The sequence below is a fragment of the Rhineura floridana genome, chromosome 2, assembly GCF_030035675.1.
Source record: "Rhineura floridana isolate rRhiFlo1 chromosome 2, rRhiFlo1.hap2, whole genome shotgun sequence".
NCBI classification, from domain to species: domain Eukaryota; kingdom Metazoa; phylum Chordata; class Lepidosauria; order Squamata; family Rhineuridae; genus Rhineura; species Rhineura floridana.
Window position 1 is genome coordinate 204,582,911 of NC_084481.1, and position 18,307 is coordinate 204,601,217.

The window sequence follows — 18,307 nt, forward strand, 5'->3', positions numbered from 1 at the left end:
CTCCCCCAGTGCCATTGTCCTGATCTGGTTTAGGGGCTCCCTTAGCTGCTAATTTATTTGAAAAGTCATAGGAGCTTCTGACCCCTGATCTCCCCAGTCAGAATTCTGAGCCGTGGAATTCTGAGTTAGTTGGAAAATGACAAAGCAAGCAAGGAACGAGCATTTAGCTGCACATCGCTCTTAAGGACATGAAATGAGGATGTGGACTACTGCAAATGAATCCGTTTTGTCTGAAAGGGAGTGCAGATTATCACTAATGGGTCTGTAAATGAGAAAAGGGAGACTTTCTTCACCTTATCGCTCTTGAGCCCCTTTGCCAAGCACATGAGAGTTTTGCCATTTTTCTAGCCTCTTCTTGAATTAACTTCCTTTATTTTCATTGCTGTGTCCTGGCAGAAAATGCAGGTAAATAAGCAAAAGTATCTAATTTAGTGTAGGCAATGTTTTGTGGGTTTGTTCTGACAGACCTCTTTTGCTTAATAATTGAGCAAAAGGGCCTCTATGGCTTCTCCAAAGTGCAGCAGGTGTTTACAAAAAGCATGTGTGTGCATGCATCATGTGAACTAGAGCCTTTTCAAAATAGTCCAGTTATGAACATGTGAGTGCAGTTTTTCTTTATGCAGGCAAAATAATGAAGCAACATCTGCACCACTGTCAAGCAAATTTATTTGGGCTCCACCATAAAGTGAAATGGAAATAAAGTAAAATAATTACCCTAGCATCCCAGAGTTATCTTAAAGGTTATCTAGCCCAATCCTCTACTGATGCAAGAAGTCCACAGACATACTCATAGTATGCAGTGTGGGAAGGCTTGAGGTGGGTTGACTGTTATTGAAAAACATATCAGGTCCCTTTTTCACCAAGCAACAGAAAGCTCCAGGACAGCCTATCTACAGGATTGGTTTTCTTGTAATGGGAGAGCACTAGACACATTGTCCTGTCATATCTGTTACTCTACAGATATCCAAGCACAGCGTATTGGAAGCAAGTTTACTTCTGAAGCAGACATTGGCAATACTGTTGCTGTTGCTGCTTAAGATTCCTTTAAAAGCCATACTGTAGTCCCAATTTCAGCCAAATCCAACTAAAACCTCTCTGTGTCTGACCCAGTTCAAATCTGAAGGCTGAGATCTTCCAGAAGGCTTGAAATCAATTTCCAGCCTTTAAGGAAAATTGCAGCTCTTTTTTGTTATGTCCATGATCACCAATCAGTTGTCTGGTGAGAAGCCCATTCACAATACTCAAGACAGACAAAGCTCATAATGCTCTAGAGCCTGCACTATCTGCACATTTGATCTTTTCCCAGCCTGTACAGGGGAGGTTATTTGGAAGTAAGTAAGGTGGCTTCGCCAGCAATTATCAAGTTGGTTTTTCCATTTAAATGTAGTGCCTCTAAGAAGATGTGAGGCAATCAGGGTGTTGCAGCAAAATACCTTGCAGTGATATCAATCTGACATTGAGATATTTTACTTATTTTTTACTTGTCTATCCCTCTTTTCCTCTAAGGAGCTCAGTGTAGTGCACATGGTTCTCCCTCTCTCCATTTTATCCTCACAAGAACCCTGTGAGGTAGGTTAGGCTGAGAGACTGTGACCCAAGGTCATCCGGTGAGCTTAGTGCTGGAGTAGGGATTTGAACTGTGATCTCCCAGCTCCTAGTCCAATACTCTAACCACTATACCACAGTGGCTCTATATGCTGCTCCCCACCAAAACTAATGAAGAGACAAACTGCCAGTGTAGAGCTGAGTGTAAGGAAATAAGTTGTGGTATTACCTATTCCTTTTTAGTGGATGTTCATACCATCTGAGTACCAAATTCCCTTGTTAATTGAGGGAATTTATTCAGCTAACATCAGAGAACTCAAATGTACTTTGCTTAGCATATTACACACTCCCATGAACATTGCTACAATTAATGCAACACAGGAATCCTTGAGATAGGGACAGCAGACAAGGGTTCAAAGCAAACTACCTTTAACACTCTAAAATGCACAGGACAAAGATGTCATGCTGATAAAGGAATGTGCTTTTCATAAAGATTATCTACTGCATTGCAAGTTTAGTAGAAGGGAAGGAGATGATGATTGGGATCAGAGTCTGGGAAAATAAAGGGAGTCTGGCACTGTATCCTTGCAAAACTCTGCAGAATTCCAGGGTGACAAAATGTAAGATAAATAGTAACACTTTTGTTATCATTGCTATTGCTTCTCTGCCAATGAAAGTCCCAGTTTTATGAAATCCAGTGTTAGTTTCTGACCTCAAAGTTGAGGCCTTGGGGCACTGTGTTACATTTCTAGAGGGCTGGAGAGTCCTCTTTTCTTTGAGGATCCCAATTTGTCCATGCGCTGAGGAGGAAACAAAAATGGCTGACAACTGTGGAGATGAGATTTGAAAGCAGCTGGGGGGGGGGAAGCAGGGACCCCAGGAGGAGCAACTGAGACCCTTAATATAAATGAATTAGCCTACAGTCTATAAAGCAGCTGAGCTGGTGTATTCAATTTAATCAGATTTATAGGACAAACTCAACCCTAATCCAAATGCTTTGCTTTAATTGAAGACTAGGGCTGCAAGTCTGAAGTTACTAGGTGTGAAACTTATTGAAACCAACGAGGACACATAGATTAGATTCGTCTGAAAGAGTCCAATGGCACCTAATTTATTTATTTTCACATTTATATACTGCAACTTTGGCCCTGTCAAAAGTGCTTCGCAATATCAAAATCAGCAGTAGATATTCCAAAGCCCCACTCATCAAACATAGTAGCGCCAGTCTAACCGTAGTAACACAACCACAGCAGTCAGCCTCAGCAATAAATATGGGTAAACCTAACTCACTCCAAAATAGGGGGGAAAGGCGGGATTCTTCTCCCTGAAGAGCATAAGCCTGGTATACCTCCTTCAAAGTGACAATTCCATAATATGGATGTTGCAGCAGAAAAGACCCTGTTACTTATGGTTGTCCACCTTGCTTTGCCTATTAGAGTGATAAGATAGGGAGATTTGAGAGAAGGTGAAACACAGGAAGCTGCCTTATGCCAAGTCAAGTCATTGCTTCCTCTCACCAAGTATTGTCTCCTACTGGGAGGAAGGGTGGGATATAAATGTATTTAATTAATTGATTGATTAATCAGTCATAATCTTCTAGGGTAGCCCATGCAATGCCCTCCACTTGGACTACATCAGCCCCAGCCAGCATGGTCAATGTTCAGGGGTGATGGGTGATGGGAGTAATACTTCAGTACCACTTGGAGGGCACCATGACTACCCCAGTCTAATTTGACTGGCAGAGGCTCTCCAGGATAATAGACAAGTCTTTCCCGGCTTTATCTGGAGATGCCAAGGATTCAACCTAGGCATGAAAGAGAACACCAAATCAGGGCTTATGTAACCCCGTTTTCCCTACTAACAACTGCTTCTTGTGGGGAGAACTAGGGGGTCTGTTTTGAGTTTTTTTTAACTATAAAGAAATGGATGCCAGCCCCCCCTCCCCCCACTAGCTTATGTGACCTCCAGCGCATATTTCCTGGAGGGATAAAGGAGAAGACCAGCAGGTAACTTAATAAAATTAGAAGAAGCAATCTAGAGTGAGGAAAACCACATATGCCACTTTGAGCTCCTTGGACGAAAGGTGGGGGATAAAAGTAATAATAAATAAATAGATTTAAGATTAATCTCTAAATTCAACAAGAATAGGAGGGATGGAGCCCAGTAAGTTAACTACCCAACTGCTGAATGACTGGAGCCCCTCAGATCTTGCTGTTACTACTCAGCTCCAATTTACTGCTCACCTCAGCCATGAACTCACTAGGTGCCATTAGGCAAACCACTCTCTCAGACTCAGCTGCCCATCTACAGTATGGAGGCAAAAATATCCTCTGCAGGGTTGTTGTAAGGAATACTAGATCATGTTTATGAAGCACTCAAAGTATTATATTATCAGTTATTATTATAATTATTCCTGTCTGCTACTGAGATCATGTCTATAAAGATTATTATATAAAAACATTGAGGCACTTTTCAGATTCCTTTCTGACCGAGACCTCTTTCCACTTGTTCCTCTGTGCCATGCCCTGAAATACCTTGTCACTGAGAAATGTTGCCTATTTGACTTTTTCCTTTCTCTCTCCTCCCTCCTCCTTTTTGTTTGTTTGTTTGTTTTCCAGGGTTTGGCATGAGCACACCAGCCACCATCACAGGCAAACTTTTTCTGATATTTTATGGCCTTATAGGCTGCGCAGGGACCATTTTGTTCTTCAACTTGTTCCTGGAGCGCTTGATCACAATCATAGCCTACGTCATGAAGTCCTGCCACGAGAGGCAACTAAGGAGAAGAGGGGGGCTCACCCAAGACAGCCAACAAGTTGCTGGGAATGCTGAAGTGGATAGCTTAGCTGGATGGAAGCCATCCGTGTATTATGTCATGCTGATCTTGTGCCTTGCATCACTCATCATTTCCTGTTGTGCCTCTGCTATGTACACACCAATGGAAGGGTGGACTTACATTGAGTCTCTTTATTTTTGTTTTGTGGCCTTTAGCACAATTGGTTTTGGTGACTTGGTGAGTAGCCAGAATGCCCAGTACGACAGCCAAGGCCTTTACCGACTTGGCAATTTTATCTTCATGCTCATGGGGGTGTGTTGTATGTATTCGCTGTTTAACGTGATCTCTATTGTGATCAAACAATCTATCAACTGGATAATAAAGAAACTGGAAAGCACATGCCATAGATGCCAAAGAAAACTCTTCAGGTCACGGAGGAATGTTGTGGTGCCAGGAGTTGCCCGGAGCCAACGCAACATATCAATTGAGTCAGATGGGGTCCTAGAGAGTGACACAGATGGACGCAGAATGTCTGGCGAGATGATCTCGATGAAAGATCTCTTAGCCTCTAACAAAGTGTCACTAGCCATCATGCAAAAACAGTTGTCTGACACTGCAAATGGCTGTCCGAGGACAATGAGCACCGCTGCTAGACATAATGGATTTGCTGGTGGTGTAGGCGCTTTGGGGATTATGAATAACAGGCTGGCAGAGACAAGTACAGATAGGTAAACATCAATACTGGAAGTGCATCAGCAAGTGCAGGATAATTAAGGATCAAAAGTCATCACAAAGACAGAACTAACCAGTCAGGGCACTTTCCAGAAGAGGTGTCCTTAGTATTGTTGCTGGCAATTAATATCTGTTGGATTTTGCACTACACCACCTGTCCACCCTTGCCCTGCATTCCCTGCCAAAGAAGATCCCCATGGTGTCATGTAGCATAGCTGAAATTAACAAGCTTCTCCAACACATATTTAAGTTTAAGTCTGAGCTGAGAAAAAACATGAGATGCTTACTTTGCTACACTCAGTCCTATAAGCTGCTGTGCTAACATATCAGCTCATCACATTCAGCATCGAGGGTACTAGTGCTGGCATGATGAAGAACTTGTCTCCTTGTGCCAGCAACTAGGACCTTACATACCTGCTGCCATTGACTACTTATACAGTACATTACCTTTCATCTTATTGGCTGCTTATCCAGCTTCCTCCTTTGAGCTGCCTGTCAGCCCAAGAGCCCTCAGATAAGGGGCAAGCTGGATGCCCCATTTGCCAAGTGCGGGTTGTCACATAACATGATGAAGCAGTGCAAACCATTCTTTGGTTTGTGTCAGAAGCACACTGATAGGTTCAGGCTGCCACATTCTCTGTGGAATTAATTTTGCATTCAGTTTCTTTGTTTTGTTTAAATGCCCTGTGTTTCTAATCAAAAGCTAAAATGAATCCATTGCAACATCTTGTGGGTAACCCCATGCTCAAAAGAGCAAGCAATTAAAGTTAAAATAGTAGCTCCAATCCAGAGATGCTGGAAGTGCAGGGCAATAATAGTACCATGTGTGAGAAGGTGCAGGAGGCAACCACACCGATCAGAGGTGGACAGTTAATCACAACTATGTTCAGAACTGAATAGCCCAGGGGTTGCTAACCTATGGCCTTCCAGATGCTGTTGGACTTCTGTTCCCATCAGCCCCAGCTGCCATGGCTAGTGGTAAAGAATGATGGGAGTGGGAGTCCATTAGCATATAGAAAGCACCAGGTTAGCTACCCTGAAAAAAATCATTTGCATTGGAGTTCAGAAGTGAATCCTGACATTCTCTACTGGGTCTACACTACTCACCACTTGAGTAGTGTGCTTTTGCAAGGCAAAAGCCTTGTGCATTTGGAGATGGGAGAGTGGATCTCTTCTCCCTGAGCTATCAAGATCATTTGTCTTTCTGTGTGCATCAGAATCCTGCACTGTGTTGTATGTGTGGAAGGCATAATCATTAGATCTGCATGCAATGAGATCATGTGTGGGATTGCATGCATAAAATCACTGTTCTGCACATCTTAGGATCAGGTGTGTCTGATGTCAGAACTTTGCCTCATAAGGGAAGATCCGGCCAAAGATCATGTTCTGCCATCAGACACACCACTATAAATTTAAACCAAAACTTACAGAGTCACCAGACATTCCAGATTTCAAAATGCATTTCCCACAAATGCTCTATTACAAAAATTTGATCTATTGTTAGTATTGCTACCATCAGTAGATCTCTGAGAAGGCTACTATCCAAAAATCTACAAAAGGGGATGGCAAAATAGAAAAGCACGAACATTATCAAGTGCAAACACATGCTAAAATAAATTCATAAACTTGCTATTTACAGTCAACCCAAATTATAGTATGCCACTAGGAAGGAACTGGAGAAACTAACACTGGAATTTTAGTATCTAGGCAGTTGCTTTATAACTTTTAGACTAAGAGAATTGTGAAACAGAAAGGTTTCAAGTTGGAAAGAGCCAGTGAAGGTCCTTTGGGATACCTAGTAAGGCTTGTTTTACCGAAACATTTTTATTAATAACCACAGGAAGAAAGTGGGAATGTGTTGTTGGAACTTGAATATGACTCCAACTTAGAAGGCACTGTAATTCTCGGAAGGATTGAGAAATTATACAGGACTAATTGGATGACTGAAGTGATATAAATGGAATGAAATTCAGCATTGCAAAATGTAAGGTTATGTATTTGGAAGCAAACAATAAAAGATGTTTGTTATCTGCAGAGTTAGTAACTGAAAGCAACCCACAGAGAAAATGATCTCAGGGTATTGGTTGATCACAAGACAATGATAATGTGATGCAGCTGCAAGAGGGGCCAATATAATAAGAGATATTTCTAGTAAGTGTAGAGCAATTTCAGTAACTTTGTATTAGGCCCTGATGAGGGCTGCATGTTGTATACTATGTTCTATTTTGGTCAGCAGTATCTGAGAAGAATGCATTCAGGCTACACACAATGGAAAGAAGAACAACTGGAATTGTAACTGGAACAGAAATCTTATGAATAAAGAGTGGATCATTTCATTTAGGAAAAAGAAAGAAGGTGATATGATAGTACTGTATTGGTATATTAGTGGGGATAACATAGTAGAGAATGTTAGAGGGGGCGACAAGTCTTGTGTGTCCAACCTAATGCAAAAAGTAAGAGGCAAAGGTGTGTGATGTAAGCAATATCTGTGTCCCTTTGAACAGGTGGAGGAGAGCTCTTTAAAGAGGATGTTGAAAAATGGCTACACAGCAGACATCAGTACATTAAAGGATGCAAATCAGAATGTTTAGCTACTAGCAGTATAAAATATGAATCTCATATCAAGTTGTGGGGTTAAAAAGCCTCACTCAGTTTAAGACTGACTGATTACCTGTTCAGAGGCCTCTCTGCGGTCAGGAAGGACTTTTCCTTCCCATATATATGAGCTTGGGCTTTGCCCTTCTTCCTTCAGAGCACTAGGAACTGCCACAACTTGGATGAAGAGATTGAGTCTAGTGTAGCTATGCCCCCACACCCCGAAAAGAAAATATCCAATAGGAAAACTCAGTGGGTGAGTTTTGCTTGTGACCCCCCCCCAATGTGTGGGGTCAGAAAGAACTATCTGCCTGAGTCGGATTGATGGATGATTGGGGGGGGCTTTCACCTGCTGTGTGTGGAGTGGACCCAGAGGAAGACAACAGGTAAGGCAGGGCCAGCCCTACCAGGAGGCAGACTGAGGCATCCACCTCAGGCAGCAAACACTACAGAGCAGGGAGTGGCCAGAGCAGGGAGTGCACCAGGTGGCCCTAAGGTAGCCTCTGCCTTCAGGTGCCCTGGAGACCACTGTCCCATTGCCAGTGTTAAAATAAGATTAACTGCCTGGTCAGCTTTTGTACATGAGATGGGAGGGGGTATTATTTTTGCCTTTACCTCAGACAGCAAAGTGTCTTTGGTCAGCCCTGGATAGTAGTAATAGTATCCACCTGTCACCCGGAATGCGGTCCTGAGGTGGATTATATAGATTTAAAAATACAAAGCATACGTAAAATCACACAGATTCAAACATACAAAAACCAAACATAAATCCTTAAAAACATCAGTATAATGGCATAAAGTGTAGAGAGCTGTTGCTAGTCGGGCGGTATATAAGCTTAATTAAATAAATAAAATAAATAGAAAGTTAACCAAATCTTTGCATAGAAAGATGGGTTTTCAGCAGCCTTCTAAAAATGAAAAGGGGGCTGATCTACCTTACAAGGGAGGACATTCCATAGTCTAGGGGCCACAACAGAGAAGTTCTCAGAGAGGGAGAGGGCCACTAAGAGTCTTACCCCCAAAAAAGGTTGCATTGCCAGTGTTAAATAAGATTAAACTGCTAGCCTGGTCAGTTTTTTGGAGCGCCCCCCTCCAAAAAAACCAGTCAGTTCTGAGTGGTCCTGCACTGTGGTAGGATAGCAGATGTTATAGATTTTGTATGCTAACTACTGTTCTATGAAGTTATTACAACAACCAAAGTTAACACTGAAATCCCTCTGTACACAAAAATAGGATTAAGCACCTGGGAGAGTTTGAACAAACCCACACTTTGGGTCATGCCATACAGTAAAAGGTTAATAACAAATGAATTCAGTTTAAAATGGATTCCAGTGACAATTTTTCAAAGAGTTTCGTGGACATGAAACACTGACAAGTTCCTCTTTAACATTCATGTAACTTTACCCCCAACTTATTTCACGGCTCTTGGTGATGATAATGACAGGGTTTTGATTAGGAAAGATGGAAACTCCTAATTCTGCTAAATGAAACCAACCAAGTGCTCATTATGAACAGGTGGGGACCTAAATGAGAACTGTTTTAATGGCGCGAGAAACATGGAAACAGGAAATTAGATGGATCAATAATGGCTGGAGGACAGCTTTTTTACATTAGAGAACAGCAGAGCAGAGATATTAAATGGAAAGGGAAGTGTTTGCAGGGGAAAAAACAGCCATGTCCTGACTTCATTTTACTCCTGTGCAAAGCTATTAAAGCTGATAATGTTTGCATGGCAGTAATTGGACATAAATGGATTTACATAAATCGGAAATACAGTGAATGAATAAAAGCCTTTCCAGCTATGTTCATTGGACGTTGGCTTGTGAGTTCATAAAGCCAAGTAAATTCTCCTTAGGATGAGCTGGACGTTTTGTAGGGAAGAATCAATGAATGAGAAGAGAGTTTGACCCAGTGGGTGGTATTGAAGAAAGCCCTTAACAGAGTAGGCCTATTGAAATGAATGAGCCCAAGTTAGTCATGTCTATTAACTTCAGTGAGTCTAGTCTGAGTAGGACTAGTACTGAATGCCACCTCAGGGAAGAAAGAACTGCAGTGGCTACATCCCCACTATTCCTGCTATGCCTTGAAAGCCAAACTTTTTTTAAAAAGAATAAAGAACCGAAAAACAAAGAGCTTTCCCCCCCCAAATCATTTCACCCACTCTTCAAGTTTTTTCTCCAAAGGACCACCCCCCCTTAAATAAATGGATAAATTCCACAAAGGAGACCAACCCTGAACAATGAGCTTCTTTGGGCTTGTCCCCTTCAGTCCCTTAGCTATTGGTGGTATCACATTTTCCAACCTTGAAGTTCTCAGGTTTATTTTATTTTATTTATTTATTACATTTATCTCCCACCTTTCCAGCAAGGAGCTCAAGGTGGTGCACATGATTCTCATCCCTCTCCATTTTATCCTCACAGTAACTGTGAGAGGTTAGGTTCAGAGGCTGGCCCAGGGTCACCCAGTGAATTTCATGGATGCCCCGGGATTTGAACCCTAGTCTCTCAGGTCATAGTCCAGCACTCATGACCACCTCACCACACTGGATCTCTCTGGTTTCTACCAAGCCGCTTTGAGCAAGCTGAAGGACACCAGAAACTCATGCCACTACTGGTCAAACCTTTTGAATGAATTTTAAACACAACTCCAGCATGGCAAAACATAAGGCAGCTCTGTAAGGCATTTTTAAAAGTAATAGCTGTGTATCAAAAGGGACATGCAATGGACACCCAGTGGACACAAATGGTCACATAACATTTAACCAATGAACCAAGCACACAAATTCCAAATGAATTCTAAATAGATGTTGGAGGAGGGGAGGAGAGACTCTTTTGCAGAAAGATAAAGCATTGTTCTTTTGCTACAAAATAGAAAAACGAAACATTTTTTCCAGTCCTGTCTAATGCTAGAACGATTCTTCTGTGATCTTAACATTCTGGCATTAGAGGATTCAGTGTTTTTATTACGTGCGATGCAGTTTTTAAAATATCTTCTTTAAGTTACTGCAAAACAAAAATAATCCCCAAATATATTTTTGTAATACTAGAACAGTTGTGTTTTTAACCAATTTTTCTAAGTTCTGAAATTGGAGTTTTAGAGGTGGTGGTGATGATGATAATTTTGCTTTTTTATTCATGTATTTACTAGTGGGTGGGCAGACTAGTATTTGCCTTTTTTGCCGCAGCATCACACTGCTGGGTCATGTTCAACTTGCGATCCACTACAATTCCAAGGTCCTTCTCACACGCACTACTGCTAAGCCGGGTGTTTCCCATCCTGTACCCATGCATTTTGTTTTTGTGGCCTAAATGCAGAATCTTGCGTTTGTCTTTATTGAATTTCATTTTATTAATTTCAGCCCAATTTTCTAGTCTATCCAGGTCCCTTTGGATTTTATTCCTGTCTTCCATTATGTTAGCTACCCCTCCCAGTTTCGTATCATCCGCAAAGTTCATAAGGCTTCCCTCCACCCTGTCATCTAAGTCATTGATAAAAATGTTGAAGAGTATCAGCCCCAGGACAGAACCCTGTGGCACTCCACTCGAAACCTTCCAATCTGAAGCAGAGCCACCGATGACCACTCTTTGAGTACGGTTTTCCAACCAGTTGTGAATCCACCTGACAGTATTTCCATCTAGTCCGCATTTGACCAGTTTGCTAATCAAAAGGTCGTGGGGGACTTTGTCAAACGCTTTGCTGAAATCTAGATAGATGACATCTACAGTATTTCCACCATCTACTAAGCTAGTGACCCGATCAAAAAAAAGAGATGAGATTCGTTTGACAAGATTTTTTTTATTATTTATTTATTTATTTTGTTGCATTTATATACCGCCCATAGCAAGTAGCTCTCAGGGTGGTAAACAGAATAGGATAAAATACATACATCATAATAATAAAATCACAAAACATATAAGACACAATGAAAACAAAATACAATTAAACAAAGTATAAGATGATAAAAGGATTTTTCTTGACAAACCCATGCTGGCTCCTACTAATCACAGCATTGTCATCTAGATAGTTGCCAATGGACTCTTTTATTATCCGTTCTAATATCTTTCCCGGTATTGAAGTCAGACTGACCGGCCTGTAATTCCCTGGATCTTCTTTTTTACCCTTTTTAAAGAGCGGGACAATGTTTGCCCATCTCCAATCCTCCGGCACCTCTCCCGTTCTCCAGGATTTCTCAAAGATGATGGCAAGAGGTTCTGAGAGTACATCAGCAAGTTCCTTCAATACTCTGGGATGCAGTTCATCAGGCCCTGGAGATTTGAACTCATTTAGGTTAACTAGCTATTTCCTGACTATCTCCTGATCAATCTTGAACTGCAATCCTGACCCCTTACTGAGATTACTACCAATGCAAGGTTGCACACTATTCCCTTTTTGGGAAAAAACAGAGGCAAAATAGGCGTTGAGCAGTTCTGCCTTTTCCCTGTTATCTGTCAACATTTTGCCATCCTCATTGAGCAGCAGTCCCACCGTTTCCTTGGTCTTTCTCTTGCTTCGAACATATCTGAAAAACCCCTTTTTGTTGTTCCTTGCTTCCCTCACCAGCCTCAGCTCATTCTGGGTTTTAGCTTTCCTTACGCTATTCCTGCAAGCCCAAGCCGCTCGTCGGTACTCTTCCTTGGTGACGCGTCCTTCCTTCCATTCTTTATACATGCTCTTTTTTATTTTTACCTCCTCCACCAGTCTTCCGTGTAGCCACATTGGCTTTTTCCGATGTCTTCCGTTTTTCTTCCTCTTTGGAATTGTTTGTGATTGCACTTTTTGTAATACGTTCTTCATGAACTCCCACGCTTCTTGAGCTCCTTTTTTCTTTAGTCTATCTAGCCATGGGATCCTACCCATCATTTCCCTGAGCTTGCTAAAATTGGCTTTCCTGAAATCCAAGGTCCATATTTGACTATATTCTTCTTTGGCTTTCCCCAGAATCACGAATTCCAGCATTACGTGGTCACTTTCCCCCAAGGTACCGACCGCTTTAATTCCCGTGACCAATTCGTCCCTGTTAGTTAAGATCAGGTCCAGGATTACCGATCCCCTTGTTCCTTCTTCTACTTTTTGAAAGAGGAAATTATCAGCAAGGCCCATCAGGAATTTGTTGGAGGTTTTGTGCTTCACAGAGTTTGTCTCCCAGCAGATATCTGGGTAGTTGAAGTCCCCCATCACTACTACTTCTTGCCTCCTTGAGATTTCAGGGATTTGTTTGAGAAAGGCCTCATCTACCATCTCTTCTTGGCCAGGGGGTCTGTAGTAGACACCTACTACCATGTCGGTTTTATTTGTTTCTCCATTTATTTTTACCCAAATGGTCTCTACCGGACCACTTTGTTCGCTCTCTTGGATTTCCAAGAGGTGTATTTGTCTTTGATGTATAATGCTACTCCCCTCCTTTTCTGTTGCTTCTATTCTTTCTGTAGAGTTTATATCCTTGAATGGCTATATTCCAATCATGGGAGTCATCCCACCAAGTCTCTGTTATCCCTATGAAGTCATATTTGCCTTGATGCACTAAGACTTCAAGCTCCTCTTGCTTGTTTCCCAAGCTCCGCGTGTTGGTATATAGACAGCAGAAGTCTCTTTTGTCCCGATTGGATTCCTCTGTTAATATACCGTGAGCTTTGCCATGCATCCCTTTCTCTCTCCCAGTGTCTCCTGTACCCTTCAAATCCTTGTGTTTACAACCCGCTGTCTTTGGATCGGTATTTAAGCTATCATCTCCATCCCCCAGAGGCTTTAGTTTAAAGCCCTCTTGATGAGTTTTGCCATACTTCTGCCAAAGAGATTATTCCCAGTCCTCGTGAGGTGAAGCCCATCTCTTGCCAACAGTCCCCCCTCCAAGAAGCTTAGACCATGGTCCCAGAATCCAAACCTCTCCCGTCGACACCATCTGGGTAACCAGTCGTTGACCTGCAGCATCTTCCTTTCCCTTTGTAGTCCTCTATCCTTCATGGGAAGAATTGACGAGAAGACCACCTGCGCCCCAAAATCCTTGACCTTCCTACCCAGAACCTCATAGTCTGAGGTGATCTGTTCCAAGGTGTTTCTGGCCGTGTCGTTTGTGCCCACATGGATGAGGAGAAAGGGGTACCTATCTTGGTTCCCAATGAGCCTCGGCAGGTTGTCAGTGATGTCCCGGATGTGTGCCCCAGGGAGACAACAGACTTCCCAATTCATTTTGTCCGGCTGGCATACCGGTGCCTCTACCCCCCTGAGCAACGAGTCTCCAACCACCAGCACCCTCCTCTTTTCGCCACGAGCAGTGGTTGCATGAGCTTCCTTCTTCTGGGGTGTGGAGTCTTCCTTTGCAGCCAGTGGCTCTTGATGCAGGTGAGTTTGTTGAGGCTCTTCAGAGGTGCTGTCTGCCGAGAGATGCTGAAAGCGATTTGTTAGTTGCAGCAGTTCTGAATCCCTCCTGTTTTTCCTTGCCCTTACAGTGACAGTCCTCCATGGGGATTTGTTGCTGTTGCAGTCCTCTTCTTCCTTGTCGCTTTCTTCCTGTACTTTGTGTCGTTCCCTTAATTCCTCTTGTGTTCTATCGAGGAAGTCCTCATCTTCTCTGACAAGTTGCAGGGCGTCGATGCGTTGCTGCAGCCCCCTGACCTTTTCTTCTAGGAGTGCCACCAGTCTGCACTTGCTGCAAGTGTAATCGCGGATGGTTTCCGTCAAGAAAATGAACATAGCGCACACCTTGCAGGTGACAACAACTGATTGATCCCCCTCCATTTTCTGTTTGTTGTTTACTATTCCTGTTGTCAGTGGCAGTCTTGTTGTTCCTGTTGTCTGTGCCAGGAATTAGTTGAACAGATTGTAGTTTATGTGTGTGTCTGTGTGTTTAATTCACGCGCCGTCTGTCGCGCGCCGCCGAGCCTGGTGGGAAGGAAAGTATGCAGATGAGCTGCTTACCTCACCAGAGCTCCTCCTCCTCTCTTGGTCAGCTGCCTCCCAAGTCTTTCAGGGTCAGGAATCCCGAGTCCCTTCTCCCTCGCAGTGAGCGCTGCCGAGCCTCACCAGAGCTCCTCTTCCTCTCTTGGTCAGCTGCCTCCCAAGTCTTTCAGGGTCAGGAATCCTGAGTCCCTTCTCCCTCGCAGTGAGCATGCAAATGATCAATCCATTCTCAGCAAATTTGCACAGGATCCCATTTCTTACTACTGTTTCTACAGAGAATCTAACCTAGGAAATTATATTTCTCTCATTATTCATCTGAGAAATCTGTTAAATTTATTTTTATTAATTTCAAAGCCTTTTTATTGGTCAATGTCATATGATGGTGAAGACAGCCTTTTGTGTTTCAAACTGGAGGTTATGCTCTATTTCTATTTTGGGCACATTAACAGTTGAATCTGAAATGGCAGTTTGATGTAAAATCAGACAGATTACAATATGTCACTACTTAAGCAATGACTCTAGTTGTTGGAAAAAGAAACTTGGCCTGCCCAAGATGCATGTTTCCAGCCTGCTATGCTTAAACTACTTCTCTTAAGGAAAGGTGGGCATGGTCAATTAAAAACGTACAGCACACCAAGAATTTTGCTAGAATATATTTCACCTCCCAATGTTTTATCTTGTGCAAACTGAGACACTCCTCATGTCCATTGGAAACTATTCTGCAGAATAGTCAGTGCCATTATTCCACAATTGTTTTTGGAGGTTTTTCTTAGTGTTGCGAAGTGTTGAAATTTTTCCAAGCTACACAGGAAGTGGATTGGACTGTGAAAGACCAACCCAAAGTGTGTTTGCAGAAATATCTGCAAATAATAATAAAGTTTGAGAAAAATATCTGTTGGCTATAGGTACATTCTTAAATCTCAAGGCTTTTTGCCTATTAGTGAATTTCTCTGCTTTTTAATCCGGGAGGTAAGAAATGGGATCCTGTGCAAGTTTGCTGATAATGGATTGATCATTTGCATGCTAATTTTCAGTGGGATTTACTCCCGTGCAATCATGCTTGAAAATGAAATGGACTGCCTTCAAGTCAATCCCGACTTATGGTCACCCTATGAATAGGGTTTTCATGGTAAGCGGTATTCAGAGGTGGTCGTAGTCCTAGGATAGGTAAAACTGACCATGGGGGAGGAGGAGGGGGAGGGAAGAGGGGAGTGGGGAGGGCGGAGGAGGAGGGGATTGGAAGGGGATGGGAGAGGGGAAGGGTGGGGTGAAGGAAGGGTATGGGAAGGGGCAAGAGGGAGGGGGATAGGAGGGAGGAGGAGTGGAGGGCAGGTATGATCATTTGCATGCTTTTTGAGTTCAGTGGGATTTACTCCTGTACAATGATGCATTTTGTCAAATTTGTAGGGCAATACAATATCTCAGAGAGGAGGTCAGGTCTCCTGCTCCCTGGTGCATTCATTATAGCTGCCCAATTTCCCTACTTTTAAAAGTTTGATAGAAATATCTGTTGGCTATAGGTACCTTCTTAGACCACAAGGGTTTCTTGCCTGTTAGTGAATATGGTAAGTGCTACTCAGAGTAAACTCACCGAAGTTAATGGGCATGACTAAGTTAGGTTCATTAATTTGAGTGGGTATACTCTGTGTATGACTCAGTTGAATACCATCCATAATTTTATAATGCTTTTTAAAAACTGAATTAATCTGCCACTTTTAAGCCAAGTACAATGAAGGGGGATATGATAGCACTCTTCCAGTCCTTGAAAGGTTGTCACACAGAAGGGGGACAGGATTTCTTAACAATCATCCCAGAACCAGATTTCAGCTGAACATCAGGAAAAACTTCCTATCCGTTAGAGCAGTATGACAATGGAACCAATTCCCTAGGGATGTGGTGGGCTCTCCAACACTGCAGGCATTCAAGAGGCAGCTGGATAGCCACCTGTCAGGTATGCTTTAATTTGGATTCCTGCATTGAGCAGGGGTTGGACTCAATGGCCTTATAGGCCCCTTCCAACTCTACTATTCTATGATTCTATGAGGAGTCTCCCTATGTCTGCTGCAATTACACTTTAAACATCTTCCTTGCTTTTAAAACAATGATAATATAGACAGAGAAAATGTAATGGAGGTGGCATTGTTAGATAATATTTCTGTTATCTATGTCTGCTCTTGTCTTAATGGAAAGCTGTTAAAAACATTTCTTAGATTTCTACAGGAAAACAAGTTGAAATGTTGTCAAGTCATATTTTATTTATTTGTTTGTTTATTTATTAAATGTATATGCTGCCCTTCCCCCCAGAAGGAGCCCAGGGCAGCAAACAAAACACTAAAAGCACTTTAAAACATCTTATAAACAAAAGATTTTAAAACATATGAAAACAAAACATATTTTAAAACATCTTTAAAAAACAACTTTAAAAACATCTTAAAAAGCAATTCAAACAGAGAAGCAGACTGAAATAAGGTCTCTACTTAAAAGGCTTGTTGAAAGAGGAAGGTGTGAAGTAGGCACCAAAACAATAACAGAGATGATACTTGTCTAATATTTAAGGGGGGGATTCCAAAAGGTAGGTGCCACTACACTAAAGGTCTGCTTCATATATTGTGCATATATGGTATCTTCAGGAGGCCCTCACCTGTAGAATGTAGTGATCCATTGGGTATATAAGGAGTAAGATGATCTTTTCGGTATCCTGGTCCCAAGCTGCATAGAGCTTTGTACACCAAAACCAGAACCTTGAACTTGGCCTGGTAGCTAATGGGCAGCCAGTGTAATTCTTTCAGCAGTGAGGTAGTATGTTGGTGATACCCTGCCTCAGTGAGCAGTTGCGCCACCAGCTGCAGCTTCTGGACCAACCTCAAGGCAGCCCCACATAAAGCACATTACAGTAATCCAGCGTGGAGGTTACAAGTGCATGGACAACAATGATCAGGCTATCCTGATACAGAAATGACCACAGTTGTTCTATCAGCCAAAGCTGGTAAAAGACACTCCTAGCCAATGAGGTCACCTGGGCGTCTAGCAACAACGACGGATCCAGGAGCACCCCCAGACCAGAGCTTGGAAAAGTTACTTTTTTTGAACTACAACTCCCATCAGCCCAATCCAGTGACCATGCTGGCTGGGGCTGATGGAAGTTATAGTTCAAAAAAGTAACTTTTCCAAGCTCTGTCCCAGACTAGGAACCTACTCTTTCAGAGGAAGTATAACCCCATCCAAAGCAGGCAATTGACTTGGGTGTGGGTGTGGATAGATAGACATCAGGTATCAAAAGCCAAGGTAAAGTGGTGCTTAGTACAAGGGCCAGAGAAAAAATCATTTGTACAATGAAAGAAAGTAGACTCAGAAACATCCCTAGGCCACCTTGATAATAAGGTAAGCAGAACAAAAATGCAGCACCCCACCAGTGAGGCTGCATACATACTGGCCCACTTGTAGTGGATAAATATAATTTTTCTCAATCCAGAATCATTAATGCTTTTCCTCAAGATGCTTGCTAGATTGATTTTAGATGCTGCTGTCCACAAGGGTGTGTGTGGTTATTTGATATACATTTGAAAACCCTCCCCTTCATTAGGTTATCCACACCTTTTCCTCCCTGCACTTGCCCCAGGTGAACAAAGAAGGAAGTGGTGATTGTGATCTTGGTATACGCCACCCACCCGCCCACCACATCATTGAGCATGTGTAGATACATCTCCCACCACTGGGATTGCCTATATCTCTTTTCATCTGTTTTCAAATGTACACACTGCA

At 42.5% G+C, this 18,307-nt stretch overlaps 1 protein-coding gene across 1 annotated transcript in view; it reads left to right on the forward strand.

Moving 5' to 3' along the window:
- Window positions 1–7,378, forward strand: part of KCNK13 (potassium two pore domain channel subfamily K member 13) — an 89,275-nt gene extending 81,897 nt beyond the window's left edge. Inside the window, exon 2 of the mRNA XM_061611943.1 lies at window positions 4,164–7,378. Coding sequence (XP_061467927.1) covers window positions 4,164–5,053 — 890 coding nt within the window. The 3' untranslated portion in view covers window positions 5,054–7,378. The remainder of the gene's footprint in view (window positions 1–4,163) is intronic.
- The last annotated feature ends 10,929 nt before the right edge of the window (window positions 7,379–18,307 follow it).